This window comes from Idiotropiscis lumnitzeri, unplaced genomic scaffold, assembly GCF_059441095.1.
Source record: "Idiotropiscis lumnitzeri isolate Australia: NSW breed Sydney's pygmy pipehorse unplaced genomic scaffold, RoL_Ilum_1.0 HiC_scaffold_35, whole genome shotgun sequence".
NCBI classification, from domain to species: Eukaryota; Metazoa; Chordata; class Actinopteri; order Syngnathiformes; family Syngnathidae; genus Idiotropiscis; species Idiotropiscis lumnitzeri.
Genome location: NW_028283573.1, coordinates 251,867 through 267,732, shown reverse-complemented (window position 1 = coordinate 267,732; position 15,866 = coordinate 251,867). Strand labels below are relative to the sequence as shown.

The window sequence follows — 15,866 nt, the reverse complement described above, 5'->3', positions numbered from 1 at the left end:
AGATGTTTTCTTTCAAGACAAAACTTGTTCACAAAATAATTTGTGAACAAGTGTTGGAATTGTTACAGGAAGACAGATATTTTTCAAGTGGATTAAAAAATGCCATTATTTTGAATAAAAACTTTGAGGACAAATTACAAATTTTAAATTTATGCTGAATTGAGGTCTAAGAAGGGACACCGACTGAATCAAAATTGAGATCTTTCGAGCCTATCGCAGGTCCGTTTTTTTAATCTTTAGCCACAAATCCAGGACACTTCCTCCCAATTTCATGTTTTTATTTTGGTGAAAGGATGAAAAAGTACATAAATACATCAGATGGTATTGGCGATGTTGCGACCAAGTAGTGGGGTCATAATATAGTTCTTGGATGTTGCAACATGTCAGATGTTGAGCACTTTCTTGACGGCTTCTTTGTACTGCGACATCGCGCTCTCGCTGTCGCCCTGGTTCTTCAATTTGCTCACCGAGTCCTTGTACTCTTGCACTTCGCTTCTTCCAAGCAGACGCTGGCGTTCTTCCTCGCCGCCGTCCGGCCCGCGCAGCAGCGTGTCCAAGATGTTCTTCTGGGACGGGCTGTTTTCCCATGAGTACTCCTCCATGTCTGCTACCGTCTTCTCGGCCTCCCACCCTTCAGTTTTCTGAAGAAAAAAAATTATTAGTAGCTATTCGACTTTTTTGGGTCAGGGGTCGCTTGGTGATGCTCCTTTTGTTTCCTATTTTTTTTCCACCAATGCATTTCAATGGGTTATTTTTTTTTTTTTTTTATATTAAATGAAGCAAAATACATTTAAATATGGAGAATCCATCTATAAAGCCGTAATCAATGCAAGAATTACTTGAAACTGAAAAACTTCACATTGTATTAAAAGAAAAGAAAAATGTATACAATAAAATGTAAGAAAATGTGTATTAAACTAATAAAATGCATTTTAATGTAATAATTCAATAAAAAAATGTTCAAGATAAAAAAATACATTTAACTTTGGAATCAATTTAAATTACTCCCTTATGTGTTTCGGTCAAGTTCAGTTGCATTTACAGTAACTTTGATTTGAAATACATTTGCATTTTATTCTGAAAAAAAAAATTGTTCTAAAAATCTTTATGAACTTATTCCTAATTTATTTGAAATTAATTGTTCTGTATTTAATCTTCTTTTCTACTCGTAAGTTCCAATATTTAAGCAAAGTATTTATGTTCAAACATGTTCGAATGCTTACAATAAAACAAACTACTGAGCCTTTTGTTCCCATGATGGATTTCAGCATCATGCTCAAGCGGAGGTATAAAGTCACCTCGTTTGTGACGGCTAACAAGCCTGCTCTTTGAGAGCTAGCATTACAAAAAAAAAAAAAAACATCACAACGCTTGCACTAGGACTGTGCCGCTCATTGTTTGTGCGAAAGGTCAGCAGATGCTTTTCCGCTTCCTGCCAAGTGCATGATGGCGAAAACAAGATGCACAGAATGAGCGAGTCTTCTTTCTCAAAAGGTTTGACTATTTGCGCTCACCCAGGACTCGTGGTAAAGGACGGTCAGCAGGTACATGGCATAGTCGTAATTCTGATGTCTCAGTGGGCAGCTAAGGGACGCAAAGAAAAAGTGAATTTTGTCATTGAATAGCGTTGCCAAAAAAAAAAATAAAAAAAGTGCGTGAGTGTTCACCTTTCAGTAGTGATGGTTAGGACGTCAGTGCGTTTACAGTATCTCTCCCCGACCAGTTTGACCATTTTTTTGCGGGCATGGTCATCCAGGTTCAAACTGGAAAGCTTCACCTGGACACCAGAAAAAAAGAAAATGCAGATGAAGAGAAAGAAAACATTTAATTGAAATTATTCTTGAAGAATCTTAATTTTAATATTTGCGACTATTAAACATAAAATTCAACTTATAATTTTTTACATTAAGACTGGAAAGAGATATTTAATACTAATTTGTGAGATTGTTTTTATGGTCATGCATTCATGTTTTTTTAAGGATCGAAATGGACGCGTTGTACAGTATGTCAGAATGTATTGTATCGCCCCCTAGTGGCCACAGCGAGCACACGTCAACTGGCTTTCAAGTATGAAATTATGATGCACGAACTGTTGAATTGTTTTTATTAAGAGTACAATACGGTACCCTTTATTTAAAAAAAAAAACTGATCCATACATGCATAAATAATGACTTTTTTGTTGGAAAGGAAACGATTTACAGCATTTCCACTGATTTCAATGAGGAAAGATGATATGGATATTGTTTGGAGTTAAGAAAAGTCAGTGCCAAAATGTGGCTCCAAAACATTTTTGGTGATTGTCTGTCTTGTGCAGTGAACGATGTGGCGAGAGCTCCCTCCAGTGTATCTGAACATGCTGCATGACGGTTACAGCTGGATATAAGCATGATCTTCAACGGTCTTTTGATTAAATTTTTATACTACCTTCTGACCGAAGCATGACCTCGATGCAGCGCAACAGATAAGACTTGATAATGGGACAGGACGACGTCTATGACAAATGTGCCGTTACGGCTAGTTCTGTTTGTGAGACTTTTCACTTCAGTGAACAATTTCATTACCTTCCTGACTAATCCACACGGATTAATGTATCAGTAATTCCTACCTTGTTGATAGAATCAAATGGTAAACGTGTGGCTGGAGCAGTCAGTGATTCAAAAGCCAAAAAAAAAAAATGAATCAACAGTTGAAGAGAAAAAGTAGGAGAAACTCACTCGAAGATGAACGACACGAGCGGCAGGGTTTCGTACGGACAGGCCTGCCGACACGTAGTCGCTGCTCTCCACCTGGATGGGGAAGTGCCGCTCACACTTGGCGTCCGTGTCCAACGCGGACGGCCACGCGTTGCAGAACGCTGGCGACACACGGCCAACAGTTTGTCATCATTCGTACTAACATTTTTAAGTTTTTTTTTTTTTTTTTTTTTTTTAAAAAGGCATCATCCGTACGTTTGAGAGCTTCGCAGTGTTTCCTGATGGCGGCTGGTGTCAAGTGGAGAAAGTTGGGAACCTGTTAAATGAGACAATACGGCAAAGCAGGCATGCCAATTTATTAAACAGCTAGATAGATTAAACAAACATTCGAGCCTCAAGTGAAAGTGGTTTGTTTGAGTTGAATCATTTGCAGTAAATACAGACTGAAGTTATGTCAAGTGTTCTTGATTGTGTACATGTTAGGCGCAAAGTGTAGTTTATTTTTTTTTTTTTTCAAAGACATGAGCATCTATGTTGTTTTCCACAGAATGCATCAGTAACGGCATCTAACCTTGATAAGCTCCAGGTTGCCCTTCTTTGCTGGAGGGACCCCTCTATTCACAGGATAGCCCATCCTCACAGGTAGGGGCACAGCGCTGGCTCTGAAGGGGGCCGCTGCCGGGTAGACAGCCATCCAGTCTTGGTCCTCTGCCATCTTGTCCGTCCTTGGTGGTCCCGCCTGAGAGCCCAAACGCGCGCACACACACATGTAAGGCACATCTTCATGTTGTGTTCTCACACGGGATTCATTAAATATCTAACTTACATTTCTTCTGGGCTTTTTGGTGAAAGTTCCTCTACCTCCTTGCTCAGGACGAGCTGAAATGAATAATGGCCAGTTTAAAAAAAAACAAAAACACGCACACTACAGCTTTTCGCAAGAACCACGTGATTTCTCAAAGTAAAAGATAATAATAATTACAAATTTTCTACACCCCAAAAAAAACAATACTATCAAATAAATTGGGATGTGTTGCAATTATTTGCTAGAGTTAAAAAGAAAATGTGAGCGGCGCACGGGATGAGCGCCTGGTTCTTCACGTCATCAACGTGTGCCGACGAAGACGTCTGACATAATCCTTGAATTGAACACATATTCGAGTTGTTAATACACGTGCTCCCAATTGGTTACAAACCGTCGCAACTAAAAAAAAAGAATGTCACATGAGTTTCAAAAAGGGGCGAGAATTATATTTGTAGTGACCTCGCGCAACACTGATCTTAGCACTTAGCTATCGCATCAATTCAGCGTGAACTACAGCAAAGGCATTACGCACTTGTATTTCCAACCGAGTTGATAGGAAATGCCGTCGCGTATGTCAGCCTGCTTGCCAAATTCGGTAGTCCAATGCCGCCGACATTTAATCGACTTAAGGACAGCAACAATGATTTGCTTGAGTGAGCTGCCATGTTTTCTCACTCAGTCACTACGGGTGCTGACAAACGACAAAACTCTTATTCGTCGAACGTGAATGCAAAGTTAACCATTGTTGTTCTGTCATGATTTAGGTAATAACTGCAAGCTTTGCATACGCGAGAAGATACGAAAAAAAAAACTGTATAAATTCGTAAAAATGTCAAGGAGTATTTTATTATTTTTTTTAAATTGTGAGCTCTCGACCAGCTGCTGCCGACTGGCGAAAGCGTGAGGTATTCACGTGTCCTCGGAAAGTCACCATTTAACGGGACATGCTCTCTGAAATACTCCCTTCTGTAATAACACACACCTATAAACACACGTATACATATACTAGTGTATGTGTATATCTGCTCTGGAAGGAAGTGACGCTTAACACGAATTCAAGTGACGGTCCATGTTTCTTGTGTGACACACACGCATACACAAAACGTGGATGAGAAAACTCTCGAGCATCATTGAACTCAACATAACGTCCAAGCTCGAACTGCCAGCGATGCGCTTCAAAGTCCCGCAAACAGAATCCGATTTAACGATTGTGTGTTCTTTGATATTTGATTTTCACTTTATTTTTTATTTTCAACGACGACATTGTATGTTTTCTTACAGCGTATTCTACACGTAACTCGGCGACTCATATTTGGATATACTTGTCAACTGGATTGGTCAACTTGTGCCACAACTGGGGATACATTTATAATTTCATCTGCTGCTGGCGCCGTACGTGTGCACGTTTGCTGGTAAGATATTTCTCTCAATGGATAGCGTACATACATTCGGAGTAGATTTTAGGTGTTCACTTCACTTGCGTATTTATTTTCCCAATGATTTTTAAAAATCTTGCAACCCCTTCATGAGGACAGACTACTTTCAAATCCGAGTAGAGTTGTTTTAGTTTTCGCTTCTTGCTAACCATGAACACGATTAGTGAATGCAGACTTTGGATGTAAGTAGGAGCTCTTGTGGTTACTAAACAAATTATACTTATAAGTGATGACCACAAACTCACGGCTCAGCATCTGTGGATATGCTCATTTGCAATTTTAAAATGTATTTGTTTTAATCTCTTGTTTTTCTACCTTCAGTCTGGCCCGGTCTCCATCCATCATGAATCCAGTGTATATGTAAAAAAAAAAAAGTGTTTGGGTGGTGTCATTCAGTCACGATTGGGCGTGATTTACTGAATGAATGAATGTATTAAAAAGCACTCCATTCTAACAAATGCCTAACCCTTTTCTGACAAGTGCCACACTCTGTAGTTGAGTACAACAACTGTAGCTCAAGTGGAAAAACTTTCTGGCATTCTATGCATTAGCGCGGAATCACGTGGTTGCCATGTTTCCAAGCAGCGTCCCCCGTATCATGGAGGGCAGGGCTTCCTTTCAGTCTCATCATCTCCACATCTCTCATCACCTGTTGCACTCCAGGTATGGACGGACAGACCGACGGCCCGCCGACTAAGCGCCCCTCCGCAACAGGAAGTTTGCCAAGGTCGTCTTCATGACCTCGTCCAAGTGCTCGCTGCCCTTCCTGGACACACCATCAGCTCCATCTTTGAAGTTTGGAACCAACATGGGGGAGAGACGGGCGCGCTCCTTCCACATGACGTGCCGCCTACAGCGGGACTACGGCAGCAGGCTGGGGGGCCCCTTCGCCAGGTACAGCCCCAACGGCTACGCCGGCACCAGCCTCAGCCTCAGTCTGGACCAGGAGACGGATTCTGACAATTCTCCAGCCGTGGCCGGCGAGAGCGAGGCCCCCGCGCCCGACATGGGCCGCTACTCTCCTGTTTCACTGGAACTGGACCAGACGGCGGTGAATAATGGATCAGGCGTCCCCCGCTGTCCGGCGGCGAAGGACCCGGCCCTGCAGATCGCGCACGGCCAGCTCCCCGTTGCCTCGGCGCCACTCCCGCCTTTGCCGCGTTCCAGCTGGCTGCATCACCACCAAAAGGAGTTCCAGCGGCCGTACGTCAAGACGAGCATGCAGGGCGATGTTTACAACTTTCTCGAGAGACCTGCTGGACTGAAATGTTTCCTCTACCACTTCCTCGTGTAAGTACCACTTTAAAGTACATCTGTTGGCACACTTGGACACCACCGATGTTTTACAACCTCAGTTAAGTCCAGGCACATATTTTATCTTTGGGAAGTCTCCCAAAGAACCAAACCGCCAAAAATGTCTTCAAAACACAGAAATCAATCTCAATATATTGACAAATGTACTTTGAGTGAAATCTGGGCCCTCTTCGTTGAACACAGTCATAATTCCGTTGACCTGAAGCACCAGGTGGTGAGTAGGGGTGGAGGAGCTCTGGGAGGGAAGGTGGGTAAGAATGTTTAAAAAATGTAAAAACAAATAAAAAAAAGCTCATGGGCATGACAGTTAAATCACAAACTGCCTGACTGTGTTGGTGCACAAAAGCCTGTCCGTTTTTTGTCGTCTGCAGGGCCTCTCTTGTTAATTACATCTAGTACAGTATTAGGTTCTGGCTCCCTGAAACAGAAGTAGTGCGTGTGTGTGTGTGTGTGCTGGTTTTTAAATTGCCAACCAGAAGAAGGTCAGTGTGATCTGGTCCACCATATGCAGTGCCTCTGGCCCGCGCCGCGTCCGCCGTCTTGTTCTGCTCCGGCCCGCTGTCAAAAAATGGCCGGCCTGATGCATGAAACATGGAGGTGCTTGTGTGTGTGTGTCCGTGTGTGTATGTGTGTGTGTGCGCGCTGACCTGCACTTAAAACATAGCTTACATGAAGCATCCTATTAAATGCCTTCCCGAAGATTTCCTTTATTGGTATGATGTTTGCTGTTTGACAACCGGTTTACTCACTGCCCAGCCACTTTTTTTATGTATTTATTTTTTTGTGTCTACTGTATTAAGATGAACCAAATGGGTCGCCATTGTTGGAAAAAAAAAAAAAACGAAACAAAAAAAAAATTGTCAAAGCATGAATGTGTCAAACGTTTTTGCATTGTGTCGGCAGAAGGTAATGCTTTTATATCGGCCAGCGTCGGGTTTGCACGTCGCATGATGTTGACCGGGCGACTGGTGTCTCACTTTAACAGGATGTTTGTGGATTAGTGCCGCTGTTGCTCCACATGTACGCTAAACTGGGAATAGGCCCACTGACCATTGGCTGCCAAGGCGTGACCTTCGCAAGGGGAAAAAAAGCATCCATCCATTATCTGTACCGCTTCTCCTCACGAGGGTCGCGGGGGGTGCTGGAGCCTATCCCGGCTGTCTTCGGGCTGTAGGCGGGGTCACACCCTGAACTGGTTGGCAGCCAATCGCAGGGCACACAAAGATGAACAACCATCCGCGCTCGCACTCATACCTATAGGGGCAATTTAGAGTGTTCGATCAACCTGCCATGCATGTTTTTTTTGGAATGAGGGAGGACACCGGAATACCCGGAGAAAACCCACGCAGGCACGGGGAGAACATGCAAACTCTACACAAGAAGGCTGGAGCCCGAATCAAAACCCACGAGCACTGCACTGTCAGGCCATCGTGCTAACCAGTCGTCCACCGTGCTGCCTGTTAAAAAAAAATAATGAAATTAAAAAAAAAAAAAAAAAGATAATTTTCACCAAAATAGCCAAAGAGGTTTAGATTAGAGTGACGTACGTTTGCACTTAATGGCAATATCAAAGTATGTTTTTGTGTAAGAGTATTTATTTATTTTTTGACCGAATTTGATCAAACATTTACTCAGCCACAGTGATGATCTAATGCTGGCTCTAACGGTTAACATCCTCATTGTCGAGGATTTTCAGCTTCCATGTTAGTCAGAAGAATTTAAGAGCATTCCACGCATGTACAATTTGCAAGGAATAAACGTGAAACACGACTCTGATTGGCAGTTTTTAGTACAGGAACGTAGAAAAACGGCAGTTAAAGGGGAAAAAAAAACAACAGAAACTGTCTGCAAATCTTTGATGACTCCAAGATTAAGGCTTTAAGTGTGCTTAAAAATGAACGCTTAATCCTTCAATCCATCCATCCATCTTTATAATCCATAGTGAACACTTGCTTTCAAAATGAAGCGAATATTATGCTACGTTCCTTTCATCACAAAAGTCATGCATTTTAATGAACATTCTGAACGCACAAGGCTGTAAAAAGTCTCAATTTATTGGCATTAAATACTACAACCCCCCCAACCCCTCCATGGCGTTAAAATGCATCCACAACGGAAGTTGAAGCGCTGGTCTGTGCGAAACCGAACCCGAACGGAGACGGGCGGAATTAACCCGAGCTATTAAAATATTATCCCCTAACCGGTCTACAGTTAATGGAACCACTGGTCCACCTCTCCTCTCCATTGTGTGCTTTCTTGCTGATGAGTGGCACCCCCACACCCCCGCCGACCCCACCCGAACAATAATTGAGGCTCAAATGTCTCGCCTTAACAAAAGAGCAAGAACTCGAACCGGTCGGTCATTTCAAATGATGGCCCTCTTTTAAAACTCACGCATTACCAGCCCAGGTGAAAAGAATGCACTTTGTGACGTCTATATCCGTCAATGGCCGTGAATGAGTTAAGTGAGTATCACTGGTGGATGGCGATCAGCAGGGGGGCCGGCCGTGTGTTCTTGAGTGATTGGCAGGGGCAGAGGTGACACATAAAAGGTCCAATGTGGCACTCACGACAGATCCTTTATAGGCCCGCGACGGGTGCTTGCGTACGAACGTCACTCAAGCAAGGATCGGCTGCATTTTCCATTCATGGCAACGCATACTCGAGAATTAGACTGCTCAGTTGAGAGTGCATCGGTGACTGCCGCTCTGCTTTTTTTGTTTGACTTTGTTCAAATGGCAGGTTTTTCCATCGCAAAATCGTAATTTAAATTTTGACACAAAGTAAAAAAAAAATGGAATAAACGATGGTTCGTAAGTCCCAAAACTTGTTAGTTGGAGCACTTGTAAATCAAGGTAAGAGCGTATTACATTTGGAGATTGAAAATGTTCAACAAAAAAAAAAAAGGAATGTTTTAGATTTAGATGTCTCTATCGATTTGTCTTGGACTTGCAATTTCAACCTTATAGTTGTTGGTTTATATTTATTATTTATTTATTATTCTCTGTTACGCCCCCCTAGCAAGAAAAATTCGCGCCCCACCAACACCACCCACTCTCCCGCAAATATAAATAACTTTTTTTTTGTTGCAAACCAAACCTACACCATACTCGCGGCGCACAATGGGCAAGGAGAGCGCCACTGCCAACTACTGGAGTGGATGTGCAATTACACTTTAATTTCACACGTGAGCCTCCCAAAAGTTTCCAGATGTTTTACACCCCCTCTTCCAACCATTTCTAGTATTTCAGTTCCTGTCGGTGCTAACCTCATATACATTGTTTTCCGCGTCTTGGGAGCATTTCGACAACCGGGGCCAGAGATCCCATTTGAGTCTTTTACATAACCGGACGGAACAAACTGTACCGTTATGATTCCTAAATGCCCTCCAACTGAAAACGTAATCCAGCCCTCAAACTCACTCGGATGGCTCATCTCCCGCTCGGCGTCCTTATTCTGCGATGTCAAATAGAAAGACCAGCGAAGCAATTTGAGCCGTCATGAACACTTTTGCGATGCCAATCGTTGGCCTTTTTATACGTACAACGGTCACTTCTGCACAGCGACGCCATCAAAGGCCAACCAGGAGCCCTCCCACCCGTCCATCTCGGTGATAATGCAGACGTCCAGATGTCGTCTGCAATACTTGTTTTTGCTTTGTGTATTTATAACCCGAAAGATTACTGAAATCAGCCTCCAGGCTTTGCCCGCCTCGTATGTACGTATGTACGTATGTGCAACTAAACCCGTATATTGCATATCTGCTTCGGAGGGATTACCGTCTGTTTGGGGTCACTTCCTTGCATTTTTTTATTATATTTATTTCTATATTTATTTATATTGCATTATCTAATCATTTGAATCAGGTGTGTTGCAGCAGGGAGAGTTGGAAAAACACCAGCTCTCGAGGAACAGGACTGAGGACCTTTGTTCTCGAGATTCTTCTCAGGTTGTTCCAGCGTTAGGAAAAACAGACAGGAAGGGTATCCAGGTCGCGGCCGGAGGGCGAGGGACTGACCGGCAAAAAAAGGGTCAAGTGGCCAGCTCTGTCAGTCTGCTTGTTTGGTGTGCAGCAGGGTTCGCATATTATCCTTCACATTTTTTAGCTGAAGTCAGACTCGGTCTGCTTGTTCTCTCCAACCTGTAAGAAGAGTTCCGTTTAGTTCCCAACTATTGGGCGGAGACGACGATGGCTAAGCCAGGATGCGATATCCGTGCTTCTGGCTGCAGGCTGATGTGCTGTAATCCATCCTTAAGATCCTCCCTCGGATGGGATGGCGAGGGATGAGCCTTGGGGGCGGGGGGGAGCGTGGGTGGTGGGGTCAGGGAGGACTACTCTGTCTCTGACATGCTTGCTTAACAGTCATGGTCAGGGCAATTTGTGGGCCCGTTCACGCTGGTTTAGCTCCATGATAGACAACGCTCCGTTTTGTTACGATGTAATAGTCTTTTTGAACAACAACATAAGTGTTGATTAAACTGTTATGTCAGTCAGTTATTACAAGAGTAAATCCCCAAATTGTTTTTCCCATGTAAATATTTTATGACCGCATATCTTTTCATGGGACAACAAAATGACACATGGCTACGCCGTAAAGTAGTTGGCACACATCTGTTAAACTGCTTTCAGGGTGTTACCAGTCTTCTACGTGGAGCAGCAGTTTGGTAGTTTTATTTTTAGACGATGGCAAATTTTTTGTTTTGATATTATATTATATAATACTTTATTATATTATATTATATTATATTATATTATGCCTTGCGTACATTTTTTAAATAAACAAATCAAGTAATGCCGTGCTGTCCGCAGCCAATCTGCCATCTCTATGGAGTTGTTGTTGCTATTGTTTTGAAGTAGCGCGCACGTTTCTGGCAAAATGTCTGAATGGATTTCCAGTATGTTTCGAAATGAATATTGCCTGCCTTAATCTTGGCAACATCTGACATTTATTTTGAGCAGCACGTCCATGAAATGTCCACCGTATTTGTGTAACAAACATTATATATTTGTAATTCTTTGCCTTCCGACTATTTGTGAAAGCAAAACTACTGTCTGTAAGCATGTTTACACTAAAGAAGCCCAGTGGGAGAAAAAATGTAAGCAGCATAAATCCATAATACAGCCTAAAAGCGTCACAGTTACGCCAGCCAAAGCCAGAAGCAGACGGAAAAAAAATAATTGGCCCGAAGTTAATCGGCTTATCAATATCATTAATGCATACGCACGCACCTCTATTACTTCCCCCCCCAAAAAATATTCCTTTCAGTGTGCTCTTCATAAATATGCATTTGTGATTTTTATTTTTTTTTCAACTGGGTTTGTGCTTTGTTTTCAATGAGGATGCATGCTGGGATTTTTGTTATTATTGTCAGTAATTCTCGCTAAAGCCCCAGCTGTTTTGTTTTTAATCAGATCTCTCAGGATTTTTTTTTTTTTTAGATGCAGTCCGGCAGAGCAAGGTTGGCTAATGGCTTGGGAGTGACCCCGTCCTGTTCTGATGTCCCGTCCGTCTGCAACAACAACAAAAAAAAAAATTCCCCTTGCTTGCGCTGCAGTAAGCTTTGGCAAATGCCGACTCACTCAATGAAACCATGAGTGGACACACAGCGCTAATTTCTTGCTGTGACCGTTTTGTGTCACAATACATCCGAGGGGGGGGGGGGCGCCCCAATGTTGCTTTTTGGGTAATTTCAATGAAATACTTTAATTTCTTTACTTTTCTTCGCATTCAAATTTCTTTAACACATATGCTTGTAAATGCTTTTAAATGTTGTATGTTTAACTATGAGAAGCACATCGAGTTACCTCGTGTATGTTTTAGACCGAAAACTCAAAAGAAAGGCAGTGCCATGACACCATCTAGTGGCTATAAAAAAAATTACACTTGGTATAACATGCATGTAAACTGACATAATTTAACATAAATTCCCTCGTACGTTTCTTAGTAAGGTGAGACACTCGTTACAACGCGATATTATGCAAATAGCCCAAAATATGTGCACATAATGAGTGCGGCAAACGGTTGTTGCTAATGCTAGCGGCTAACGTGGCTAACTGAACCAGCACCATATTGAGTCTTGTAACTGCAGGATACGAGCCCAGCTCATCTACTTACTTTTTGATCATTAGCTCAGTGCTGAGAGGAACATCAATGATGTAAGTGAGGAGGCGTTATGAGGCAACCAAGATCTTATTTAGCTGGTCTGCTGCAACCGCAACGGAAACAGGAAACGGCAAATATAACAGCGAGACTCTTTACGCACGCATATCTTTTCTTCTTTATTATATAAGTTTTATGTGATACAAATGTGTATCATTAAACATGTTGGAATGAAAGTACGCCTGGGCTGCTGAGAGGGACCCTGGGGAACATACTCCCCCCCCCCCTCCATACCACAATAAAGTGTAATTACACATCCACTCCAGTAGGTGGCAGTGGCACTCTCATTGCCCGTTGTGCGCAGCGAGTATCAATTCTATGGTGTAAGTTTGGTTTTGTAGTTTGCGGCAGTCGCTGTTGTTTCTTTGGGGAATATTCCAAAAACTTTTTGGGTCTGGAAAAAAAAAGTGCCATCGATCGGTGCAGTTTTATTGCTGTAATGTAGAAGACATGACCGGACAGATTTGGTCAGACTTTTTGCACAGTTCTGTTGATGTATACGGCCCACATACTTTTATTTGTAGTTGTCACGGATATCTAATATGCTGCGGCGCCATATGTCAAGGCCACGGCACCAAGGGGGCATGTCCTGGGAGCAGCGTGATGCGACCGAGGCCTGGCCGTGACGCATCTCTTTTTAAGCCCTCACCTGCGCCCGAAGAGTCGCTTGGAATCCGGTTGACTGAGAACGCCCAACTGGATCATTTCAGCTCATGCGTTTGACGGAATCGTGCGCGTACGGGGAGGGGAGCGCGGCATCTGTGTGTGTGAGGGGTCAAGTAATCCTCAGCCCGCAAAATCACAGTCCCATCTGCTCAATGTGTCAGCAACTTTTAAGTCGGGAGTCGTTCCCTTCCATCACCCCGCTTGGCACTTTTCACACTGCGCCTCGCTCGTCCAGATGGTTTCAGGACCACATACATGATCATTGCGATCACGCGCAGAAAGTTATAATCGCAGATGGCCATCACGCGCTTCGACCGGCCGATCAGGAAAATCCTGACTTTTTCCAAAATTTCCCAATGGCCACCACGCCTCTGTTAGTGGCCCTCGAAGACTGGAGTTAGGCACCTGTGGCCTAAGTGCAAGACTTGGACACCTGTGCTCATAACTTCTGTCTTAAAAAAATATATATATTCCAAACGTAAGATGGACACCAAGTAAAAAAAGAAATGACTCAACACTAAAGTCGTGACACTGAATAGAGTTGTTTTCTGTACTTAGTGCAAGTCTCGCTTGCTTTCCCGAGCCAGAGGTTGGGGACAGCTGATTTCAATGACGGCAACCTTGCTGCTTTTGTGTTTACTTTATGCGCGGCATGAATGATAATAAACAACAGACACTTACATAACCCCTTTTTCAGCATATGGCGTATAATCCATTTTGAAGCACACAGACACACGACGCACCCTCTGCTATTAGAATGTGTGCGTGTACGTGTGCGTTTGTGCGTGTGCGCGTGTGTGTGTCTTAAAACGAGCCCGATCACGAAGATGATGCATGCAAACATCGCTGCCATGTCACGTCAAAGCTCTCCAAAGATGTGTCCAAAGGATTATTTCTGGGATCGTTAAAACACACAACTGATTCTGCTCTTAATCCGCTGGGGTTTGGAAAGAGACCTGGCAAAGCTGCAAGGGCAACCAACACCCCCCCCCCTCACGCACCACCCGCACTTTCACCCCATGGTCGCTGGTGGAGTTAGAGGGGGACCGGGTTGCTACTTTTTACTTTTAAAATGCCCATTTAAATAATCTGCACTGTGCCACTAAATTGGAGGGGGGGAAATATTTCACTGGATTTAGGTCAAAAACTCCTAGGCCCAACATGCCGTGTACAGTTTTTTTAACGTGTACTATTTGTCCTGTGTTTAACGTTCCGTTTTGTCCGTTCCTATCTGCAGTTTCCTCATGGTCCTGGTGTGTCTCATCTTCAGTGTCTTGTCCACAATCGAGCAATATGCAGACTTTGCTTCCGGATCCTTGTTCTGGATGGTGAGTAAAAATGATCCATGTACTTCTAAGAAACGTCCGAAAACTTCTCCCACGTCTCCATTTTACGCGCCGACGCGCACCTGGTAGAGTGCAGAATAATATTGCGTCTTCCTGATTGCGGATGTCCAAATTTTGCAAAGATGTGAATGTGGATGGTTATTGGCTCCTGTTCTCCCATCATCCGCATGAGGAGAGGAAATTCGCTGTAGAAAATAGCAAAATCATATTCCCTCACGTCGCTTGGCAAACAGCAAAATAATTAAAGCAGGAAGTGATTGCGAATGGGACATGTAGTACCCGCTCACAGCCACACGGTGGCAATAGAAGATCTGAAGTGGTGGCGAGTGGCTGTCGGGATGATCACTGAAGAGCAAACAAAAATCTCTTATTAGTGTGTTGCGTAATGCAGGTTCCATGCCATTACTCATACTTTTTTTTTTTTGTGTGTATGAGCGCATTTTGCCCCCGTAAAACAGGGGGCAAAATTAAGGGGCGGGGCCAGCGAGATAACTTAGTCTGATTTTAGTTTTTATATACGTATACAGTGTATATTTTTTTCTATATACCCGTACGTCTTATTTGTTTTATCAGAAACATTTCGTTCACTATATTTCCTCTTAACATTGTCAAATAAGCTTTTGAATGTTTTCCATGATTTCCGATTTATTGTTGACAATGACTGGCTGGGGCAATTTTATTGTTGTGTTACGTTGAGGTGATTACATTTTCTTTACATTGTTTTTCATCTTCGTACGGCATGTACGATTAACACGGGAAATACATTCCTGAGTGACTTGGCTCAACCGAGACGACTAACAGTGGTGCAACCTGGTAAAAAAAAATATATTTTTTGGGGGGGGTGTCATTAAGGCTGTTTAGTGATGCAATAAATCGGGATCTTACAACAGGTGGAGGACGTGATGGCAGCTGGTTTGCAAACTCTTCAAAGAGCTTGCATCATCCCTCTTTCTTTTTTTTTTGCCAGCACACTGGGAATCTAAAGTATAAATACACTAAATACACACGTGGCTACTGCGCCCACACACACATGCACACGCACACACACGCGCACACCACATAGACACACGCACATAGCTTATGTACCACCTCCAGAGTTGAAGGGGCCAGCCAGAGGACAGGAGTGAACGCTGTGTTCTGTCAACTTTTGGCCAGTGCCCTTTGAGGACCTTCTCTCTTGGTTATTCATTTATTCATAGCAGAGAAGAGCCAAATAAAGCAGAGTATTGCACGCACACACACACACACACACATACACACACAGTATTTCTTTTCTTCTTCTCTCTTTCTTTTTAATTTCAAAATGTGAGAGACACTAACAGTGATTTTGTGAACTAGTTCCACTGTGTTCGCAGGCAAGTTGTTAGTGCAAGCCATGCACATTAGCGGGAACATGCTAATACTAAAATTAAAAAACAAACAAAAGCACACGTTGGTTGTAGTA

The 15,866-nt window shown here is 43.1% G+C and overlaps 2 protein-coding genes across 8 annotated transcripts in view; one reads left to right on the top strand and one right to left on the bottom strand.

The window, feature by feature from the left end:
- Positions 1–261: 261 nt before the first annotated feature.
- mrps35 (mitochondrial ribosomal protein S35) lies at positions 262–4,373 on the bottom strand. Its single transcript, XM_088287198.1, has 8 exons — positions 4,032–4,373; positions 3,521–3,573; positions 3,266–3,433; positions 2,950–3,010; positions 2,716–2,855; positions 1,668–1,777; positions 1,515–1,584; positions 262–641 (listed from the first exon to the last, which is right to left on the bottom strand). Exons 1-8 carry the CDS (start codon positions 4,162–4,164, stop codon positions 384–386), a joined length of 993 nt encoding a protein of 330 aa, XP_088143324.1. The 5' UTR covers positions 4,165–4,373; the 3' UTR covers positions 262–383.
- Positions 3,955–15,866, top strand: part of kcnq1.2 (potassium voltage-gated channel, KQT-like subfamily, member 1.2) — a 119,037-nt gene continuing 107,125 nt past the window's right edge. For 6 of the 7 annotated variants that reach the window (XM_088287197.1, XM_088287195.1, XM_088287196.1 and 3 more), the window contains exons 1-3: positions 4,648–4,911; positions 5,599–6,225; positions 14,314–14,404. In XM_088287197.1, coding sequence (XP_088143323.1) covers positions 5,672–6,225; positions 14,314–14,404 — 645 coding nt within the window. In that variant the 5' untranslated portion in view covers positions 4,648–4,911; positions 5,599–5,671. Of the gene's footprint in view, positions 4,223–4,647; positions 4,912–5,598; positions 6,226–14,313; positions 14,405–15,866 lie in introns of those variants that run through there. The other variant, XM_088287191.1, reaches the window with a different exon arrangement.

Coding starts and splice junctions, on each gene's coding strand:
- mrps35 (XM_088287198.1), bottom strand. CDS start 4,164: ATGGCAGCTCACTCAAGCAAATCATTGTTGCTGTCCTTAAGTCGATTA. Junction 3,574..4,031: donor CAACTCGGTTGGAAATACAA/GTGCGTAATGCC, acceptor TATTCATTTCAG/CTCGTCCTGAGCAAGGAGGT. Junction 1,585..1,667: donor CTAACCATCACTACTGAAAG/GTGAACACTCAC, acceptor TGCGTCCCTTAG/CTGCCCACTGAGACATCAGA.